This window comes from Drosophila navojoa, chromosome 5 (assembly GCF_054131105.1).
Source record: "Drosophila navojoa isolate 15081-1374.11 chromosome 5, UAZ_NAV_1.0, whole genome shotgun sequence".
In the NCBI taxonomy this organism is placed as follows: Eukaryota; Metazoa; Arthropoda; class Insecta; order Diptera; family Drosophilidae; genus Drosophila; species Drosophila navojoa.
In genome coordinates, this window is record NC_142893.1 from 20,073,520 (window position 1) to 20,095,408 (window position 21,889).

At 45.5% G+C, this 21,889-nt stretch overlaps 1 protein-coding gene across 11 annotated transcripts in view; it reads left to right on the top strand.

Annotated features, from left to right (window-relative positions):
* tou (bromodomain adjacent to zinc finger domain 2B toutatis) overlaps window positions 1–20,273 on the top strand; it is a 42,506-nt gene extending 22,233 nt beyond the window's left edge. For 4 of the 11 annotated variants that reach the window (XM_089262054.1, XM_089262055.1, XM_089262058.1 and 1 more), the window contains 16 exons: window positions 2,179–2,405; window positions 2,489–2,746; window positions 3,684–4,165; window positions 4,621–5,366; window positions 5,432–6,692; window positions 6,748–7,020; window positions 7,169–7,525; window positions 7,593–7,658; window positions 7,738–7,782; window positions 8,571–8,612; window positions 8,677–12,858; window positions 14,746–15,365; window positions 15,662–16,135; window positions 17,220–17,844; window positions 17,910–18,031; window positions 18,091–20,273. In XM_089262054.1, coding sequence (XP_089118180.1) covers window positions 2,258–2,405; window positions 2,489–2,746; window positions 3,684–4,165; window positions 4,621–5,366; window positions 5,432–6,692; window positions 6,748–7,020; window positions 7,169–7,525; window positions 7,593–7,658; window positions 7,738–7,782; window positions 8,571–8,612; window positions 8,677–12,858; window positions 14,746–15,365; window positions 15,662–16,135; window positions 17,220–17,844; window positions 17,910–18,031; window positions 18,091–18,247 — 9,858 coding nt within the window. In that variant the 5' untranslated portion in view covers window positions 2,179–2,257 and the 3' untranslated portion in view covers window positions 18,248–20,273. Of the gene's footprint in view, window positions 1–995; window positions 1,178–2,178; window positions 2,406–2,488; window positions 2,747–3,683; window positions 4,166–4,620; window positions 5,367–5,431; window positions 6,693–6,747; window positions 7,021–7,168; window positions 7,526–7,592; window positions 7,659–7,737; window positions 7,783–8,570; window positions 8,613–8,676; window positions 12,859–14,745; window positions 15,366–15,661; window positions 16,136–17,219; window positions 17,845–17,909; window positions 18,032–18,090 lie in introns of those variants that run through there. The other 7 variants (XM_089262061.1, XM_089262062.1, XM_089262057.1 and 4 more) reach the window with 7 other exon arrangements.
* The last annotated feature ends 1,616 nt before the right edge of the window (window positions 20,274–21,889 follow it).

Below are 21,889 nucleotides of genomic sequence, written 5' to 3' on the forward strand. Positions count from 1 at the left end.
GCAGGCATCGTCAGTCATTTGCTATGGTCAAAAAAAAAAAAAAAAAAATACATACACGTCAAGTTTGCAAAAAAAAAAAAAAGAATAAAATGAAATGAAAAAAAAAAACAAGCCGCCGTCGCTTTGGATGTTACCTCCCCCATGCCCATACGCACGCTCCGCGCACCTTTTCATTGGCAGCGCGTCGACGCCGGCGTCGCGGTTGACGTTGTCGACGGTGACAGCGTCCACGATAAATGCTCGAATCATATTGTTGTTGGCGCGCGCTTGCTCTGCTCACACCCTCACACATACACGCGAACAGACTGGTTCACATACACACATCCCAATACAAATACAAATACAACCTTTTTTGCTGCCGTTGCCGTTGACGACGCTTTGACCCGAGCAAAGGTCCAACTGTGCCAACGGTTGCCGTCATAAAACTTTAACCGAAGTATAAGAAAAGACACAAAACAGCAGAAACAAAAGAAACAGGCGAAGAACGAAGTATTTGCTTTGCAATATTATTTGCTATATGCGTACAATAATTACTCTGGCTCGCGTCTTACAATTTGTTAGTTTAAGCACATACACATACAAGCAAATACACACTCTCTTCATCCTCCGCCGCTTGCTTTGTGAATGATAAGCAGAGGAGACATCTGTCGGTTGTGATGCGTGACAGCAGAAAGCGCAGTAACTTTTATTGAGGCAAGATGGGCAAAAATGCGCTCCACCTTTATTGTGGCACTGTGGTTTGCTAAACGTATGCTCATTAAAATGATTAATTCATAAAATTATGCATTTTCTTTTTAGCAAAAGAAAAAACAACAAAAAATATGTAATTATCAACCACTGTGAAAACGCGTCGCCTTTGCCGTTGCCGCAGTCGACGTCAACGCTGGCGTCGACTTCGGCATCGGTCCATTCATTGCCTCTCACACTCGTGCCATGGCACGAAACGGCTCTCATGTTTCAATTCCACTTGTAACGTACCGAGCGCGATTTTGTTTTCTCACTATTGTCGCTCTCAGTCGCGACGTTATCCCACAGATATTTGGTTTGCTTTTCGCCACAGCTCGTCCGTAAATTATTTCAATTGTGGATTAAATATACAAAATACGGTGAAAAATATAAAAAATATGTGAAATGTATGAGAAAGTATGCCAAATGCATTCTATGTGCCAATTTTCAAGTAAGCATCTGTGCAAAGTGGATGCATCTCTTTTTTTTTTATCAAAAAGCCGACAGACTATCTGTGTCTCAGTCAACGCTTAGTCAGCGGCGTCGGCAGCGCGGTGACGTCGTCGGCAGAGGCAGCATTCATATGCAGAATGTGTGAAATGCAAATGCAAGCAAAACTTTATGAATGAAATGTATAAAGAGAAACCAAACACATGTATGTAAAATAATAACAAAAAGGAAAAGTAGAAAATACAGCTACCAAATGTACTCATTAAAAACGTCTCTAAGTAAATCGAACGGCATTTTCTTTTTCGCCTTGTGTATGCATCGTTCGCCGCTGCGGCTTCTGTATGCGCCTGTAGGACCTTAGGCTATATACATATGTATATATATCTATGTGTGTATGTGTGTAGTGTGTGGGTTTTGTATAATTTTAATTAATCAAAATATTTGTGTTTTGTGATTTGCACAATTGAATAAATTCCGAACATGAATTAGTTCGTTTTTCAGTCGATTTAAAATGCAATTTATACGTTTATTTGTGTTCGCCGCATTTTTTCTGCTACGCCGTGTGTGAGTTGCGCGCTGCGCGACGCTGTTAATTCGCTGTGTTTCTGTTTGCCCCTGTATGCAGGTGTAGTGGTGAGTGAGTGAGTGAGTATGCCGCACAGAGACGCCGTTCTGTTCTTACTCTCTCACATTGCTCTCGCGCACACAATTACAACAACAGCACGACCGCTGCCCGTTTCCGTTCGTTTTATGTGTGGAAGTTGTGTGTGTAGTTTTTTTTTGTAGTTTTGTTTTGCTTTTCATGTTCCTCGTGTTTTCTCTTTGTGTTCGACGTTCGCATAGCTACCGCTACGATAGCGTTGCCAGCATTGAGAGCGAAAGCAAAATTGAAAGAGCGGCGAATTAAGCGAGAGTTGAAGAGAGTTCATGTGCTATAACTGTAATTTCAATAATATGCTAACTATTTTTTTTTGCATTCCCTCTATCTCTATCCATTTGCAGGCAGTGACAAGCACAACAATAACAAAAATAATAACAATAACAAAAAGGAAAACAAACAACAAAAACTTTGAACTTTAACATGAACAAAAATGCCGGCGATGGCAGCGGCAACGATGGCAAAAACTCAAATAATCACGGTGGAAAAGGGGGCTCCGGGGCGGGTGGCGGCGCAGGGGCTGGCAATCCCCATGATCCCACCGGACTGTTAGATGCGGCATCGCTGTTCGGTATGTAATCTAGAAATAATTAAAATACATTTAGATATAGGATTTCATAATTTCCATTTATTTATTGTTTTTCTTGCCTACAGCCTATTGGGGCCGCGATCCAACTGGCGCTGCAGCTGCGGCTGCCTCAAACCCGCTCTTCAACTCGCAGTTCAATGCAGCCGCTGCCGCCGGCTTGGGCCTGTTGCCAAATGCTGCGGGCGCAGCAGCAGCCGCTGCCAACGACCGTTATTCATCGATGGCCGCAGCAGCAGCGGCAGCTGCCGGCGCCCACCATCATCAGAACACAATGGCCGTCGCGGCCTCGCAGGCAGCCAGCCTAGCGGGCCTGCATCCAGCAAGTGAGTAAAATGTCGGCATCGACACTCGTCCACATTAATTAGCATACGAAAAGTGAGGCAAAGCAAAGAAACCAAGAGAAGAGTAAAAGAAGCCGCTATGCTACACGCGACGCCGCAGCTGTGGTGGCGCTGCCCGCTAAAATGCTGAAACGGATAGAATTGATACAGAGAGAACTCAGAGAAAAGCGCCGCAGGTTCAAATCTTGTCGGAGTCAAAGCGGAAATAATATGAGGGAGAGAGACAGAAAGAGAGCTTTTGTTTTTATATGGGAGTGCAACAGCAAGTGTTTCGTCCTTTGTGCGCGATTCACTTGAAGAAAACGCTCCTAGAGGAAAACTGTCTATTTATTGCTTTACGCTTGTTGACTGAGGCTTTCAATAGTTATTGGTCCTCAAGTGATGAACGGGCAAACAATTATTTTGTTTTATTATATTTAATTTACTTATTTGAAATCTATTCCAAAAAAAGAATAATACAAACTTATATTTGTTGTAGAAATTAATATTAAAATTTAACAAATCTAGCAAAAATAACATTTTCATTTTTAATATATGTTCATTTATTGTAGTGGATTTTATTTAGGAAAATATTTTAGTTTGATTTAAGTGATATTAATATTTAATTTATGAAATAATAATAATAACAATTTTAAAATAATATTTCTAGTTAATTAGAAAAAAAAAACTTAAAAAATATTTAGATAATAATTATATTAATATTTTATTTATTGATTATTTTGATTAACTTTGAATTTAAAAGTTTTATTTCAGTGTTGCTGAAGATTATTTTATATTTGATATAAGTATTCCTCAAAATTAATTTATATCTTATCTTGTGTATTGATTATTATGATTATTAGACTAAAATATAATTAAGTATTTTAGATATCTAAAGATTGTATTTACTTATATTATAATTCTTTGTTTCCTCTTATAGGTTGGTGGTCCATGGCTCAGTTGGCAGCGCAGGATTATTTCAGTCGTCTGCAGGCATCGGGCCTCTCGCCATTTCCCCATCCCGATCTGGCCGCTGCCTTTGGGCCCGCTGCCATGGCAATGGGCGGCGGTGGCAGTGGCTCTAGCGGTGGTGCAGGCGGCGGTGGGGGCATGGTGGGCGTTGGCGGCGGTGGAGGTGGCGGCTCTGGCGGTGGCAGCAGCTCCAGCAGTAAGTCGAACAAATCGCGCAAAGAGAAGCGCGCCGCTCAGCAGCAGCAGCAGCAGCAACAACAACAGCAGCAGCAACAAAATCTGGCCAACAGTTTGAATGCCGCAGCGGCAGCCGCGGCCGCAGCAGCTGCGAACAATCCAGCCGCAGCACTGGCCAGCATGCATGGCTTTGGACTGCCCGGCACCAGCATGCCGTCCTCGGGCAGCAGCTCCTCAATATCAACAAGCAGCGCCGGACACGGTGGCTATAAGGTGGGTGGAATGTGACGAGACGGGAGAATGAAGCATGAGAATTAAAGAGGGACAAGTGAAGGGATTAAAGTGAAGATAATTTAAGGAATATTGAATAGTTACTCCACACGTAGTCAAGCCTTGAAATATATATATATGTGTGTGAAACGTGGAAATGGAGCTGTGAAGAGTGAAAACAGAGTGTAGAGAGCGAAAGTGCGAGAGTGAAATGGAGATAATTTAAGGGTATATGGAAGGATTTCTAAGAGCTTATACGGATGAACATTATGACAACTTCAAAAGTTTTTAAGATTTATCGTAGAAGTTCAAGTAAATCATATAAATATAATGTAACAGTAAAGTGATAAGTGAAGAGTTAGCCATAATTGTTCTCTAGATAGATCCAGCTATGCTATAATCCTTAGTTTAGCCTTTCTCAAAACTTAAAATCCCAAATATATTTTGCAATTTTATAGAGTACTGCCAGCGCGTATGGAAAGCCCTCGACGATGACCAGCAGCGGCAGCGGAAGCAGTATTGCAAGCAATCCCGGCTCTGCATACGATCCGGTCACCCTGCACAAGGAGCTGTTGGCCATGCAGGCCGTTGCAGCGGCTGCCTCGGGCTCTGGAGTGGGCGGCATGTCGGGCTTGGGCAGTGGGGGCAGCTCCAACAGTTCCTCCGGCAAGAAGTCCAGCAGCGGCGCTGTTGGAGGCGGCGGTGGCGGCGGCAATTCGTCGCTGCATGCTCATGGCTTATCGAATCTGGCGATGAGCCTCGGCGCCGGCAGCAGCAGCGGTGGAGGCGGTGGCAGTGGTGGCGGCATCATGTCCAGCAGCAAAGCTTCCACCAATGTCAGCTCCAGCTCGAGTGGTGGCGCCTCGTTGGGCAGCATGCATCCGGGCCTGGCAATGTCGCCGCACGGCAACATGTCGGGCAGCGGCATGGGCAGCTCTGGCAAGGATCGGGATCGCGATAAGAACAATCCGTCGCTGAATGCGCTCAACTCGCTGTCACAATTCGGAGCACTTGGCATGACGCCCCAGCAGAGCATGCAGGCGGCGATGAATGCCTTTGCCGCAAGCACTGGGGCCAACGCCACGGTCACCTCGTCGGCCCACTCGTCCCAGCAGCAGCAGCAGCAGGTGCCCAGCACAACGATGGCCGGCGGCAGCGCAGGCAAGGTGAAGGACTATATGAGTAATGCGGCCATGATGAGCAGGTAAGATCGAGCATTAAATTGGTTTGATAAAGTCCATTTTGGTATTAATGGCATTTGCTTTGCAGCAGCAGCGAGCATCCGTCGCTGTTGGGCGTGAGACTGCCGCCGGATACGGAGATTATTAAGTACACGTCCTCCATCGTGGGCCCCAAGATTCCTGGTAGTACTTCACGCGGTCGCAAGAAGACCATATCTGAAACAGAACAACAACAACAACAGCAACAACAAGCCACACAGAAACAACAACACCAAGCAGAACAACAACAACAACAGCAACACCTTACACAACAACAACAACAGCAGCAGAAGGATTTAGAAAGCACAACAAATGCAATTTCCTCTCTGCTTGCATTTCCAGGGCTCAGTCCAGCAAAGCGTGCCCGACTCGAAATGGAGTACGCAGCCATGGCGGCGGCGGCGCAGCAACAACAGCATCTGCACGGCATGCTGGGCGCGGCCGGCATGCCCATGGGCCTAGGCATGACGCCCATGGAGCAGCTGAGCAGCGTCTCGAAGGCAGTTGTGTCGGCCGCATCGTCCTCCTCGACGGTGACCAGCACCGCTGGCGGCTCTACCTCGGGCCACAGCCAGAGCCACAGTCACAACCAGAATGCGTCCAGCGATCGCGTGGAGGTGATCAAGTTGCCACCGACCATCACCTCCAACGGCGCATACAATCTGTCCAGCAAGGGATGCGGCAAGGAGCTGCACGACTTGACCGGGGATCCGGCTCTCGCCTCTGGCGTCAATCTCAGCCTCAAGTCGAGCGGCGCGCCCGCCAGCGGTGCCATTGGCTCGGCTTCCAATCCCATTACCATAGACGACTTCGATGCTCCGCTTAATCTGTCCATGAAGCCCTCGGACAAGAGCAGCGGCAACAATGCGAATTCGACAGGAGGCGCATCCTCTGCTGCCTCCTCTTCAACGGCCTCGGCGGCGTTGGGCAATCTAGCCAGCGATTATCAGACAGGCCAGAGCAGCACCGGCAACGGATCGAACAGCTTGCAGAGCCTGAGCTCCATAACAGCCGCCTTGGGTGGCACCGGTGGCATGCCCGGCGGTTCCATCTCTGGCAGTGGCAGTGGGGCAGGTGGTGCATCGCCTTCGCCGGCGCAGAGCAGCTTGCCCGCCGCTTCGGGCACGTCTGGCTCGTCCGGATCCGGATCGGGCTCATCGACCTATAAGGAGGGACGGCCACGCAATCTGGGTCGCGGCGTATCGAAGCCCAAGAAGAACACGGTGGCCTCGCTGCTGGCCCAATCGCGTGCCGTCGGACTCAAGCCCATGCTTGCCACACAGCAGCTGCTGCAGCAGGGCGCGGACATTGTAAGATCACTTGTCTCTGCTTAAGAGTTTCGATTAACGGTTTCCTTCCTTGCAGGAGAAGATCCGCTTGGCGCTGAGCGAGGCGAACGCGCACATGGAAACGTCGACAGACTCGGAGAGTGTTGCCGCCGAGAGCGGCATGTCGGAGTCGGAGAGTGAGGATGCGAACATATTGAATGTGGCGGAGCTGCGCGTGCCATTGGAGCTGGGCTGGAAGCGAGAAACAGTCATACGTGGCCTGACCAAGCAGGGCCAGATCCGCGGCGAAGTCACCTACTATGCCCCGGGCAGCACCCTGCCCCTGAAGACCATTGGCCAAGTGTTTGCTGTGAGTTTGTAGGGCGCGTTTGTAATTTGTAATACGTGACACACACTCGTACACATTTACAAAAGAGAGAGAGAGCGAACATCTCTTCATTTGTGACTGAATTAACATATATTTCCTCCTCTCCCCTTCTTTCTTTGCCTCGGTGCAGCTCTTGGATCAGCAGCCATCGAATCTGACGCGCGAAAACTTTAGCTTCTCGGCGCGTGCGATTGTCGGTTCGTTCCTGCAGCCGGCGCCGGCGCCCTATGCCAATGATGGCGAATACATACGCATGACGGACGAGGATGTGGCCAAGCGGCTGGAGGATCTGAAAGTGTTCACGCGCCAGACGCTCAACGTGGAGCAGCGCATCGAGATTGCCAAGCAGCAGCAGGCAATGCGCGACGCCAAGAAGCAACAGAAGGAGGAGCTGGCACGCAACAAGGAGAAGGCGCGGCAGGAGAAGAATGCCAAGCTGGAGCAGCAGCGCAAAGAGAAGGAGCTCAAGAACCAACAAGCCATTGAGGTAAGTCGCTCGAATAGTCCTAATTCCAAATAAATGCTCAATTACTAATATTGATTCAAATTTGCAGGAGCGCAAGAAGCGTCAAGAGGAACTGGATCGTCTCAAGCAGGAGGAGTTGCTCAAGAAGCAGCAGGTTAGTTATATTTCGTATTTATGCATTCGCTGTCATGCATAGTTTCCCTTACAAATTGCATTTTCTTTGTAATATTTAGGAGAAAGAGAAGCGACGTCAGGAAGCAATTCTAGCTAAGGAACAGGTACAACAACAACAACAACAATTATTGAACATATTTGTTACTATCTGTGTATCCTGTAATCCTTTTTATTTCACATACTCTGTGCTTGCGTTTGTTGTCGATATAAATTATAATGTTATCCGATTTGGAATTAGCTTCCTTAAAGCTAAATTTCAAATTTAAGTTCCTTATGTTGCTACTCTCTATTTTGTTTTAAAGATCATTTAAGTAAAGGGAATGTATTTGATTCACAGTATATATGCGTGCCCAAATAGGGTATATCCTTTAGTTTCCTATATAGTTCTTCAAAAATCAATTAATGCATAATATTGATATTAAAGTCAATTTTGTATGAATCGAATTTTCATGTTACACATTTGAATATCTTTTGTTATCTATCAGCTTTTTATATTTTACTTGAGATTGCTTAGTCTTTGTCTAGCGGTAGAGTTGGTTTCTCTGCTTTATTTCGATTCTATTAAAATTATATCAAATCTGATATTTTGTTGAGTCTTTAGTGAATGCAATCTTATCATATTTGATGGCTTAATCACTTCAACTTACTTCGCTATATTTCGCATTAGTTTTTACCATATGTTTTCTATCCCTTCAATTTCATTGTTTATCGAATTGACCTGACTTCCAGCTTAAGCTGAGTTGAAACCTAATTAATTTGCAGCCTATTTCCTCATCTTTAGTTATTAGCTCTTACTTTCTGACTATAGCGCTTCGTTTAGTTTCCATTTGAGCTCGAATTCATTCAAATATTACTTTGCATTACTCATCTATTCCTTCTCTTCCCGCAACAGGAACTTCAGAAGCAAAAGGAGCTGCTGCTAGCTGCCGAAATGGTAAATAAATGCGAATTTTACTTGCATAGTGAAATATTTAAGATCTTTCTTAATTGGTTTTTAGGAGCGCGAACGTCGTCGTCAGCACATGAATCTGATTCGCATGCTGGAGGTGCGGCGCAAGTTCGAGGAGCGGGAGAAAAAGAAGCACCAGCTGGTGTTGGATCGCCTGATACTGCGCGAGCGTCGCATGGCTGAGCGCAAGCGGGATGCTGAGATTTTGCAGCTAATACGCAAACCGAGCGAGGACTCGGAGCTGCCGCAGGAGCTGTCTGTGCCGGAACTGGAGCGCATCGCGGGCAATCGGTTGCCTGGACAGGCGATGGCCGATCTGCTGATGGTGTTTGAGTTCTTGCACAACTTTGGCGAGACGCTGGGCTTTGACATGGAGTCGCTGCCATCGCTGCAGAATCTGCACGACGCGCTGATCAGCGACAGCAACGCCGACGCCGAGGAGGAGCTGTTGTCGGTGATGACGCACTTGCTGGTCTGTGCCATCGAGGATCCGGGCGTGCCCAATCCGGGCCGCCATACAACGCTGCTGGGCCAGTCGCTGCGCAACGCGGACATAACCAATTCGAATGTATCAGAAATTCTGCGCATCTATCTGTACGCCACGGCCACCGGCGAGATACGACAGATGCACGGTATCACAGTGGACAGGGAGCGCGAGCGCCGAGTGCCCGACCATCATCAGGTGGATGCGGACACGGCCACGCACTCGGCCAAGAATCACGAGTACTACAAGCTGCTGCACGAGAACGACACCTGGAAGCTGTCGCATGCGCTCAAGGATCGTCCCTTCGTGGCGCTCAATCCGACGCGCAAGGCGCAGATGCTGGCGCACCTGTGCAACGACCTGCTGATGAACAAGGCCGTGCTGCGGCAGATCGACGGCAGTTTGGAGACCTGCGCCCAGATGCGCAAGGAGAAGTACATGACTGACATGAAGGTGCGCAAGTACAAGGCGCTGCACCAGCGCAAGGCGCGCATCGAGGCGTATGAGAAGGCGCAGGCGGAGCGCGAGGCGGCCATGCAGGCGCTGCTGGCTCAACAGAAGCTCGATGCGGAGCGGGAGCGCGAACGGCTCGCTAAGCAAGCGGAGGCCGAGGCCGAAGCGGAGGCCAACAAGCAGGCAACGGCTGAGTCCTCGGCCGATGGAACAGCCGCTGCAACTCCGAGTGCCGCGGAGGGCAGTGCTGCGGGCGTCGACTGCAACAGCGAGGATAAATCGCAGGAGGATCAGGACAAACAGGAGGAGCAGCAACAACAGCAATCACCAGAGGCGGAACAACAATCACAGCCCATGGACTTGGATGGCGATGCAGCAGTTCCAATTGCAACCAACAACGATGCTGTGGCATCTCAGGGCGCTGCCTCCATGGTCGAGGTGAGCCCGTCGAAGCAGCTGGCCAAGTTGGAGGAGTATCAGCAAAATGGCGGCACAGCCGGAGTCGGTGGTGCGGTGGCGGATGGTGGAATGTCGGCCATGCTGCAGGCAAAGAAGAGCGGCGCACGCAATTCCATCAATGAGGATGGGCACACGCAGAGCCACGATGTGAGCATCATCGAGGATGACCTCTCCGACTTGGACTCGGAGATCACCAATGTGGAGGAGGACGAGGACAATCGCCTGAGTGCGGACGAGCTGCAAAAGAAGCTGGACAAAATTGTGCGCGCCTCGCTCAACTGCAAGGAGGCGCTGGAGAAGAGCACCAATCAGCTGCGCGCCGCCTGCTTTGGCCAGGATCGGTTCTGGCGACGCTACTGGAAGCTGCCAAAGGCCGGCGGCATATTCATCGAAGCTCTGGAGTCGGCCCAGAACGAGATTTGCGACTATCACGAGGCACTGGAGGCCATGGACGAGCAGCAGCAGAAGCAGAAGCCAGTCGAGCCGGCAGCCGATGCAACGGAACAGATGGCCGTTGATGATGGCGCTGCGTCCGAGGAAACGCCCGAAGCTGAAGCAGATGCGCCACCAGCAGCAGCAGCAGCAGCAGCAGGAGTAGCAGGAGCAGCAACAGTTGATGCAACTGCAGCAGAGTCCATGGAAGTTGATGAAGTAACGGAAGTGGACAGCGGCAAGGCGCAGCAAACGAATCATCAGGCGGAGCATGTGGTCGAGGACGACGATGACGATGATGATGTGACGGAGATTAACAAAGTGGAGCCGGAGATTGTCGATCTGGGCGACGACGATGACGATATGCCACCCGCCATTGTGAAGCCCGCCGAGCCAATTGTGACGAGGCCCGAGATTAAGGTCAAGTCGGAGATGGAACTAATGGGACCGCCGCCGACGGTCATCTCCACAAAGACGGACTTTGAGGCCGAGATTAAAATACCCACCATTCCGGGCCTGATACCAACGCTCAGCAACAACAACAACAACGGCAACAGCAATAATAACAACAACAGCAACGGCAACGGCAACTGTGAAAAAATGGAGGCACTCACTCAAGATGATCTGAAGAAGGAGGACGACTGCATCATTGTGTCCACTACACAGGTGGGCGAGGACACCACGCCCCGCTGGTTCTCGATAGTGAAGCGCGAGGTTCCGCTGATCAGCGAGCTGCCCGCGGAGGAGGGCGGCGTGGTGGCCCCAGAGCTGCAGCTGAGCTATGCCAGCTCCCAGAACTGCAGCGCTCAGCTGCAGATGCAGGGACATCCGTGGGATCTGATCAACAACATGCAGTACTATAGCATACCCATGGAGGAGTGCAAGGTGGATCCGAGCAAGTTCAGTCAGGAGTGCATCTTCACGCTCTCAGGGCTGGACGAGAAGCAGATGCAGGCCAAGCTGGATGAGTACGAACAAGCCAAGTTAACGATGTCAAAAAACGGTCTGGCGTCTCCTCATCGTTGCCAGACAACCGATGAGGAGCAGCAGCAGCAACAGCAGCAAGAGAAGCAATCACCGCAACAGCAGCCAATGAGGCTGTCCAAATCCGAATCTGAGTCGGATTCGTTTTTTCGTTTGCGCGCTGATGCCGCACCGGACACAGGGGGCGGGAACGGCGAAGCTGCCGAACTGAAGCCCAAGATTGAGCTGCGTCTGGATGAGGCCCTGTCCCAGGCATACTATCACAACATAGCGAACATGTCGCTGAGCAGCGTGCAGACCTACATACCGATCGACATTCCTCTGCCGCTCTCGATGACGCCGGACGAGCACCGGCTGCTGGAGCAGGTGAAGCTGGCCGGATTCCCGGAGAAGGTGCACGGCGTCTATGTGCCACGCCGGCAGCGCTATGGCTGGTGGCAGCTGGACGACGAGCAGAAGCTGCGCCAGCTGCTAAAGACATTGAATCCATCGGGATTGCGAGAGCGCGAGCTGCAGGAGAATCTAACGCGATTCCTGACTCTAGAGCAGCCATTGGGCATCAACTATCAGCTGAAGCTGAACGACGCCCAGGCTGAGCTGGTGGAGTACATGCTGCCGGATCGGCCGGGTGACTGGAATCCCAAGGTGGCCAGGCGCGTGGAGCTGGCGCTGCTGGAGCAGCTGGAGTCGCTCGAGGATAAGATAGCGAGCGCCTCGATGCAACTGAAGAACTGGCAGTTGCCGACGCGCAGCGACAACGACGTCAGCCTGGCCGAGCAGGAGGACTTGACCGAGGCGGACTTCGTGAGCATCATACCCATGATCAGGGAGCGCATCATCGATCTAGAGGCGAACATTGAGCGACGATATCTGAAGCCTCCGCTTGGCTCGCAGACCGGAGATGCCCACCTGGCGGTCATTGCACAGAATCAGCACACCTCGACGCAGACCCAGAACTCTGCCTCGGCGGCCGCATATCTGCTGCAGATGCAGCAGCAGCAGCAACAGCAGCTGATGGCCCAGCAGCAGCAGCAGCAGAACCAACAGCCCGGCAATAGCCTCAATGCCTCCGCCTTCAATGAGCGTACCATGGCGCTGGCAGCGGCTGCCGCGGCAGCTAATCCAAGCAGCCTTGCCTCCGCCTCCTGCGACCCAGCGGCGGCGGCAACAACAGCTGCAGCAGCAGCAGCCGGAGCAACTACGTCAACAGCATCAGCTGGCAGCGTGGAGCCCTGCTCTGGCGCCGCATCACCAGCGAGCAACTGCGACAGCGACAAGGACGAGAAGGTGGAGAATATACCCAAGGGTTTGGTGCAATGGCGCGATGCTGTCGCCCGATCCCACACCACCGCCCAGCTGGCCATGGCGCTCTATGTGCTGGAGTCCTGCGTGGCCTGGGACAAGAGCATCATGAAGGCGGTAAGTGTTCTTTCATCTTGTTCGTTTCCTCTCTTTATTTTGTGTTTGGCATTTGCTTACCTCTTAGCTTGGCACCCCACTACAATCCACCCAACCCACAGAACCCACAGTCTCCCCACTTGTGTACCCCCATCCCATATCCCAACTAGTGTTTGGCATTCATATATATACTAAATGTTCATATACGCACATCCAAGTACTTGACACTAACTACCCCATAACCAGCGTACACACACACACATACACCCACTCATAATACATCCACACACACTCACACATACACTTATACATGACATGTGCACTAACCATTTTTCACCAGCTTTCGTTTTAATCGTAAACAATTTCTGTAGGATCTTTGTGACCCAAGAGCTTAATTAGAAAACTTGTTTTACATTTATTCTGAATTGACTAAAAAATATTTTATTTTTTATATACATTATTAAGTAGTATGATGATTGATGATGATGATTTGAGGCTTTCAAGAAAGCTAACTTTAAAGAAAGTTTTACATACATATATAGGAGAAAAATAGATAAAATAGTAATATATATATTTATATATGTATATGAGTATATGTACATATATTCCGCTGTATGCATAGTGGAGTCCAGATAATTCGACCAGCTTTTTTAAAAACTACGCAGCTTGTAGATTTGTCCAGGTTTACATTTATAGAGGCACAAAAATAATTATTAAATTTATAGGAGTATTGAAAATAAATATAGAAAATAAGTAATAAAAATATAGATCCTATGAAGCCATTTGAAATTGGATAAATGTAGAAAATCACAGCGCTTAAAGAATTGGAATAGGTTTGCAAATAAAATTACAATTTATAGACTTAAATTTAAATAGGCTTAAATACAGTCATAATATAACTGGGAATAATTATAAATAGGTATAAATTTATATGAATATGAATATAAATGTATGTAAATAATACAAGGTACACTTATAAAAACGTATAAATGTAAATGGGATTAAATATTAGGGTGTGTAAATAGAAATAGAAATAGAATAAAACATAGAAATTAAATATATATAGGCATAAAATATTATTTGCGTTTATTAAGGAAACATCGAATCAATAAGAGAGTAAAAAAATTGAGTTATCAGTTCTTAGAAATGATAGAGATTTTAAATTTAGCTTTAATCAAGTTAAAGCAACTCGGCTGTGAAAGAAAATTAGATATGAAAGAAACGAAAAAGAAAATATATTTTATAGCATTCTTAGGTAATTCTTAGGCAATTTTCTAGCGTAGTTTTTTATTATTTATGGGTCACACACTTAGAAGTTTTCTCCTTATTTCGCATGCTTCTTCTTTATAGAGTTTTGTAGCATTCTATTTCCTTTGCAAGCCCTTTCGTCCTTAATTGAACAAAATTATTGACTGCCTTGAAATTAATTCGATGTTTTTATTGTTTGTTCTGTTTCTTTCTTAACACTTTCGCTGAATGTTTGACTTGTTTGTTGTTTGTGGTGTTCAATGGTGTTCTCTTGTTCAAAAATCAAAAAAACGAATTTAACGCTTTCATACTCACACACACACACACATACATCGCCCACACACCCACTCATACATACCTACATACACACACACACACACATACATTCCAATTCACAACAATATACATGCATACATCCAAATACACATACATACTCACACACATACACACACTCAAACCTACATACGCCATTTGTTTCACAATCGAATGCTTTTGTTGCCATACCCGCTACCGTTATCCGTTAACCCGTTTGCCCGCTGCAACGAACGCAACATTTCCTTCAAACTGTGACTCGAACTGCAACTCGAACTCGAACTCGAACTCGAACTCGAACTCGAACTTGACGTGAACCAACAACAAACAAACGACTGCGTACAAAAGTATGCAATGCCCGCAAAGAACAACAAGTCCAACAAGAAGAAAAGTAACGCCAAAAAGCAGGCAACACCAAAGAAGAAACAACAACAACAACAACAGCAGCAGCAGCAGAAGCAGGAGCAAGCTCCATCAAAAGCCAAACAATCAAAGAAAGAAAAGGAAAAGGAAAGGAAGCAAGCGAAAGCTGCAGCAGCAGCAGCCGCACAGGCCAAATCGAAGCAGGCGGAAGCCGTTAAAGAGGCGACGCCAGCAGCGAAGACTGCACCGATGACCATCAAAATCAACTTGAAGGCTTTGGCACAGAATGGATGCGACCGTGATCGTGACCAGAACAACGCCACACCCAACTCGAACTCCAACTCGAACTCGAACTCCAACTCAGACTCGGACACGGACAGTGACTATTCGAACTCGCATTCGAACGGCAAACGGAAACGACGACGACAAGGACGACGTTCAGGCACTACTACAAACTCTTGCAAATATTCAAACTCCTTACAGAATTGCCAGTTCTGCACCTCGGGCGAGAACGAGGACAAGCTGCTGCTCTGCGATGGCTGCGACAAGGGCTACCACACCTACTGCTTCAAGCCCAAAATGGACAACATACCCGATGGCGACTGGTGAGTACAAAGAAAGCCAACTAAATCCAAGCAAACCAAATCGAGCCGAGCCGTAGTCGAATCTAATCAACTCAAATCGAAATCATTTATCATTCGGTCATACATCCATGCACCCCTCTCTCTCTCTCTCACGCACACATTTGTCGCATTGTTTTGAATCTTGTTTACTTTTGTTTTGTACCACCGAACCAAACCAAATCAATCAATCAACCGCCCATCCGCTCGCCCGCTGTGCCGCGTTCCGCCCCCTCCCAAATTCACCTGCTAACAACTAATAAGATTCTCCTGCTTTACAGGTATTGCTACGAGTGCGTCAACAAGGCGACCAACGAGCGCAAGTGCATCGTCTGCGGCGGCCATCGACCCTCGCCCGTGGGCAAGATGATCTACTGTGATCTGTGCCCGCGCGCCTATCACGCCGACTGCTACATTCCGCCACTGCTGAAGGTGCCGCGTGGCAAGTGGTACTGCCATGGCTGCATCACCCGTGCTCCGCCGCCGAAGAAGCGCAGCGCCGCCAGCAGCGGCGGCAGCAGCAGCAAATCGCGACGGGATCGCGACGCCAGCACCGCAGCCAAGCGACGAGGCAGCGACAAGCAACAACTGCTGGCCTCGGCTGGCAGCATGGAGCAGCTCTGCTCCGTCGACCAGCATCAGCAGCAACAGCAGCAACAACAACAGCAGCAGCAACAGTTGCAGCTGCACAGCTCTCAGCAGTCGCTCAACTCGTCGCACGATGAGTCCATGACATCCTTGCCAGCGCCGCTTAGGTGAGCGACTCTTTCTAATTGTCTAATTGTGAAATAACTGTCGTATCTCATTTCAATTCAATCATCAATGTAAAATGTATTTCAAATGCGCATTACTCTAATCCTGTACATACACACATACGTATATTATATGTATAAAATAAGACATATCCTAAATATATGCACAATATTTCATCTCAAGCACTTTTGTATTCAAATTATTGGTACGCAAAGGAAATTTATGAATGGAAGTTTCTAGCTATACAAAATTATATCAATTTATATATTTTTTAAATTTATATGTATTTGAATAAATTTATATTTTTTATTTAAATATTTAATTTGGATAAATTTATATTCATATAATTTATAATTTATATTTGATTTGATTTGATTTATTATTATGGACATTGGCACAAATAGAGCCGATCAATTAAAATAATTTTATATATATTTTTATATATCGAGCGATCTTTGTTTAATTAGAACTCTGAATTGATAAAATTCCCGTTTATGAATGGAAGTGTTTCTATATATCATAATAATAATATAAATTGATATACATATGAAAAAATGTGTATTATTTTATATATATATATTTCTTTTTTATATATCAAACGATTGATATCAGTAGAGTTGTGAATATTTTCTTGATTTTTTCGCTCATTCCAAATCACTGGTATCTCAAGCCAATCTCTTTAAATTATATTGAGCTTAAGTATATTGGTAAACTGATGAAAAGGTAAACTAATGCAGAGCTCTCCCATTTCACAAAAATAGAGTATATTGCTTGAACTTTATATTTGAGGATCGCTTATCGATATATACTTAATCGTTACATAATCGTTCAGTTGGATTTTAGAGCTATAGAAAGAAAAGTTCAATACGATTAATCTAAGAAATTTTTGGATACAAGCTCTCAAATTCAGCTAGATAAAGTTTCCACTCCACTGCGGACACGCCTTGCCCGATTTAGGCAGAGTCTGCATGGAGTAGCGGAAAATGATCATGTACAGAGGGAAATTAGATATTATGTCCTTTAAATTCATATAGTGCTATAACTTCAACTCTAAAGAGAATTTTGGGTCTGTTCTTCCTTTCGCAGTCCGGCGCATTCGATTGCCTCCGGCACGTACGATGAGCACCACCACAACAACTCCATCGATGCCAGCCGCTTCCAGGCGCACGTCGGCAACAACAATGGCGGCGCGCAGCTGGAGGAGAATGCTTCGTTTGCTGCTGGATATGCAGCGCCGAATAGCTTTGGCGTGGTGCCGACGCAGCAGGCGCAGGGAATGCAGTTTGCGGCCATGTCGCCGCGCGCTGTGACGCCCACACGGACACCGACGCCAACGCTGACGCCGACGCCCACCTCGACGCCTGTGCCAGCGCCAACGCCGCCGCCACCGACGCTGACTGCGCCGCTGCAGCCGCCGACGGCAAATGTGGCGGCACCTGTGCTGATGCAGTCCTCGCCCACGTCGCTGCTGAACGTTGCCTGTCAATCGCCGCCGCAGCAGCAGCAGCAACAGTTGCTGGCTATGCCGTCGCCGAGAACGTGCACACCGACGCCACCGAGTGCTGGGACGCAAATGTCGCCGCCCCCGATTAACATACACGCCATACAAGAGGCCAAGGAGAAGCTGAAGCAGGAGAAGAAGGAGAAGCACGCCACCAAGAAGCTGATCAAGGAGCTGGCCGTCTGCAAGACGCTGCTGGGCGAAATGGAGGTAGGGCAAACAATCTAATCTGGATGCAAATTTGAATTTTAGTTAATTTATTTATCCTTTGACAGCTGCATGAGGACTCCTGGCCGTTCCTGTTGCCAGTGAACACCAAACAGTTTCCCACATATCGCAAGATCATCAAAAGTCCCATGGACCTCTCCACAATCAAGAAGAAACTGCAGGATTTGAGGTGACTAAATGAAATTAACTGTAAATTAACTTTGCTTACTAAATTTATTCTTGCTTTAGCTACAAGTGCCGCGAAGACTTTTGCGTGGACGTGCGGCAAATCTTTGACAACTGTGAAATGTTCAATGAGGATGATTCGCCAGTGGGCAAGGCGGGTCACGGCATGCGCAAGTTCTTCGAGTCGCGCTGGACAGAGCTCACAGACAAGCACTCCTGATACTCTACTCAGACGCAGTCAAGTCCAGCCGCAGCTGCAGCAACTGGAAGTACAACAGCAACAATAACAGCAGCAGCAGCAGCAGCAGCAACAACGATGGCGACGGCAATGCAGCCAACAGCAACAGCGCAATTCTGGTAGAGATCGGGGCAGGGGCGGGAGAAGTCAGCTTAGCTATAGAAATTGTATATACCGGAAGATAAACCGTAGTAGGGGGCTAAGCATAAGTATGTAGCGATTGTTTGTATTATTACGCATTATATTAAAACAAATATACATACACATACTATATAGGGACAGAGAGAGATAGAGAGAGCAGGCAAGATTCAACGTCCTAGGTTACATGCAAAGATCTTCGATCTGTGAATATATCTGCAGCAGCAAACCGACAAGAACTCGTAAGCAGCAACAGCAGCTAACTAACTGTAGACTACAACTACTAAATTGGTAGAAGAGCTGACTAAGCTAAAATGAAGAGTCATGTGTGTGTCTATGCAACATTTGAACAGTATTTGCGCACAAAGCTGCTTTTGCTTTGTTATTATATTATTTGAGTTGGATTAATTTAGTTGTTCGGATTAGTAGTTAAACTGTAACTGTAAACGTAATTGTAACTGTAACTGTAACTGTAACATGTAACTCTTAACTGTAATTCTAACTATACCTACCTACTATAAATATAAACCCTATGCTTTATGGTTTACCCTATTGTATTTGATTTGTTAGAAATCACAGGAGCGCTCATTTAAGTTTTAATTTGTATCTGTACTTATATGAATATATATTTAGTGAAACATTCAATTGTATTTATATATGTATATCCTCATATATATACATAAAAATGTGACCCAAAACCTTAATCTAAATCTAAACTTACCTATAACATACTCAAAAGGTAGATGGCCGCATTTTGTAAATGAATTCAAAATTAAATTAAATGAATACAACATTTGTTTATTTCAACAACAACATTTATGCTTTTACATTCAAATGTTTTTGGCAGAACGCATAATCGTATAGTATACAGTATTAAAGGAAGCACACACACACACACACACGCCAATATTTATGAATAAAAAATTATAGAAACAAAATAAAAAAGAAATTTAAGGCAATTTTACAGCTTAGCTTAGAGACGATATAAAACGAATATGAACGTGGCATATTAGGAAGCTGCAGCTGCAGTTGCAGTTGCAGTCAATTGCATAAAGCACAATTTTTAGCTGTAAATACAAGAAATTTAACAGAAATGAATAAATAAATGAAATATTAAACAAATTATACATAATCTCTCGAAACACACACAAAATCAATTTAAATATACACAATATATAATATATATACATATATATATACATGAGAATATTTACATAATGTGAAATTTTCAATAAATTTATTATTCATTTGCAGTGCCGCACAATAATTGAATGAGAACAAGAAAGAACAAATAAAAGCAAACAAAAAAGAAAAACAAAGTTGACATAGAACAAAGCGAATCCTAAGCAAGTTGAATCGAAGACAAATCAAATCTGTTTCGATTCATTCACAATAGCCAGAGCCACAGACAGAGAACCTCAGCAATCGAAACTACCTAAAGTAAACAGAAATTGGTCAAAGCAATATATTGGATATCCAGTGCCCATTTTAAGCCAGGATTAATACCATGTAAATAGTTAGCTTCCCACTTGATGATGATGATGATCCCCTCACGCTTCCCAGTCCCCAATCATCCTAATGTATATACTTTTTTGGCACCCGCTCATATCACACGCACTCACACATACAGTCACACACTCACAACTGACAGACGCAGCCCATCATTTATCCCAGTATCTATATAGCATATACACATAGTATATATAGAGCCTGATTTGTCGACAAACAATAACTGAATCGCATGTGTGTTGTTGTTTTTGGTGATACATAACAGAAATACATTTATTTTTAAAGCGTATTTAACTACAAATAATTATTAAAAAATATCTTAACATATACAAAAATAAAAAAACAAAATTAAAAAAAAAAACTATTTAATGATGGAATATTTAAACATATGATTGTGAGCAAAACAAAAAGTATTTAAAGAACATAAAAAAAACCGCAAAAAAACTTACGATAAATCGAAGATGGATCATTAAAAAAAAGTAATTTTGACATTTGTGCACTCATGGAAAACAAATACAACTAAATAATATCAAAAATGTATCCTGATGAGTCTTTTACTTAACTAAGGGTTCTTGGCTTTTAGAATCGAAATATAATCAGATAGGTAAAACAATATAAATGCTAGTATGCTTTGGGTATTTAGATTTTTTTTTTGGATGTGCTACATATTTAGTTCGTTTGATCTTAGTTTTCAAGTTGAGGGTGATCCAATAACCCTTACCTAATCGTATTTTCATACCATAGATGTTTATATACACATACAAAACTCGTTTAATTTTTTAGCTTTGTTCAGCCTTCAAATACATATTGTTTTGATTTAAACTGATATTATAGCTTTGTCGAATTTCCTGTAAGGTTTTTCTTTCTTTATGAAAAATATTTTTAACGCTTTGCTTTGTTTGAAAAAAGATGGTATTAACAATCGTCGAGAATACTTACGCATCACCTATTATGAAAATAAATAATTGGATATATATTTACAAGAGTATGACTATAAGAATATGTAATTTAATTTTAATAATGGCTGATGAGTTGTTATATAATATCGTATATAATATCAGTGAATATTGTAATTGACATGGAACATTTTTTGCAACAGCCTTTCAAGTTAATTTGAACTAAGATTTTAATATTGATGTTTAAGGAAATAGTAATATGAGTTCTGAGTTTCTCATATTTTCTGGTTGAGATATTGACAATTAGGCGGATATATGGATAAAATATACTTCATAAAATATATACCAGCTTCATATGACCAGCCACGCCTGCTGTTACATGCAATTAGTAGCTCATAAGGAGGAAGCAACCATGCCTACTCTTGCTGCAATTATCTTAACATGAAGTGGAAATGTAAATGCATCCTTCAGAATTCCGTTTCTTCTGCCTGCGGATGCCTGATCTGGCAGTCAGCCAACTCAACGTCAGACAGGGGATGTTTTGACCGCAAGCTCCATCAAGTGGTAAGACTCGAGCCCCATTGCAGCTGATTGGCTGGTGCAACACGTCATTTACCGTTGCTGTGTTGCATGGATGCGCTTGTTTGATCAATGGTCATCCGATGACCGGATCGCTCAAGATCTGTTCAATGGCCATAATCAAATGAAATGCATGACAATTACAAATTTGCGAGTTGTTGGTTTTGCAAGCGCATCAAAAAGTTACCACAACTGTCAGTCGGGGCCCTGATCACTGGCCATGTCGGATCAGAGCAGCTCTTGCAACTGGTCAATTGGCCTGAGCGAGGGCTGGCCAATCAGTCAGCTGAATCGCAGTCGCCATGGCCAAGTGGCATGTGGCAACTGCAGCAGAAACTCAGCCAAGCTCTGGCAGCTGCAACTGTAAATCAAAATATTTTATTTTTTCTGTTCATCTTTTTCGTTTCCTTGGCAATTTGCCGAAAAATCAATCAATTTCGGCTTCAATTTAGTTGTGGAGCCTCATAAATCTACATTTTGTATATATCCGCATATGCTGACA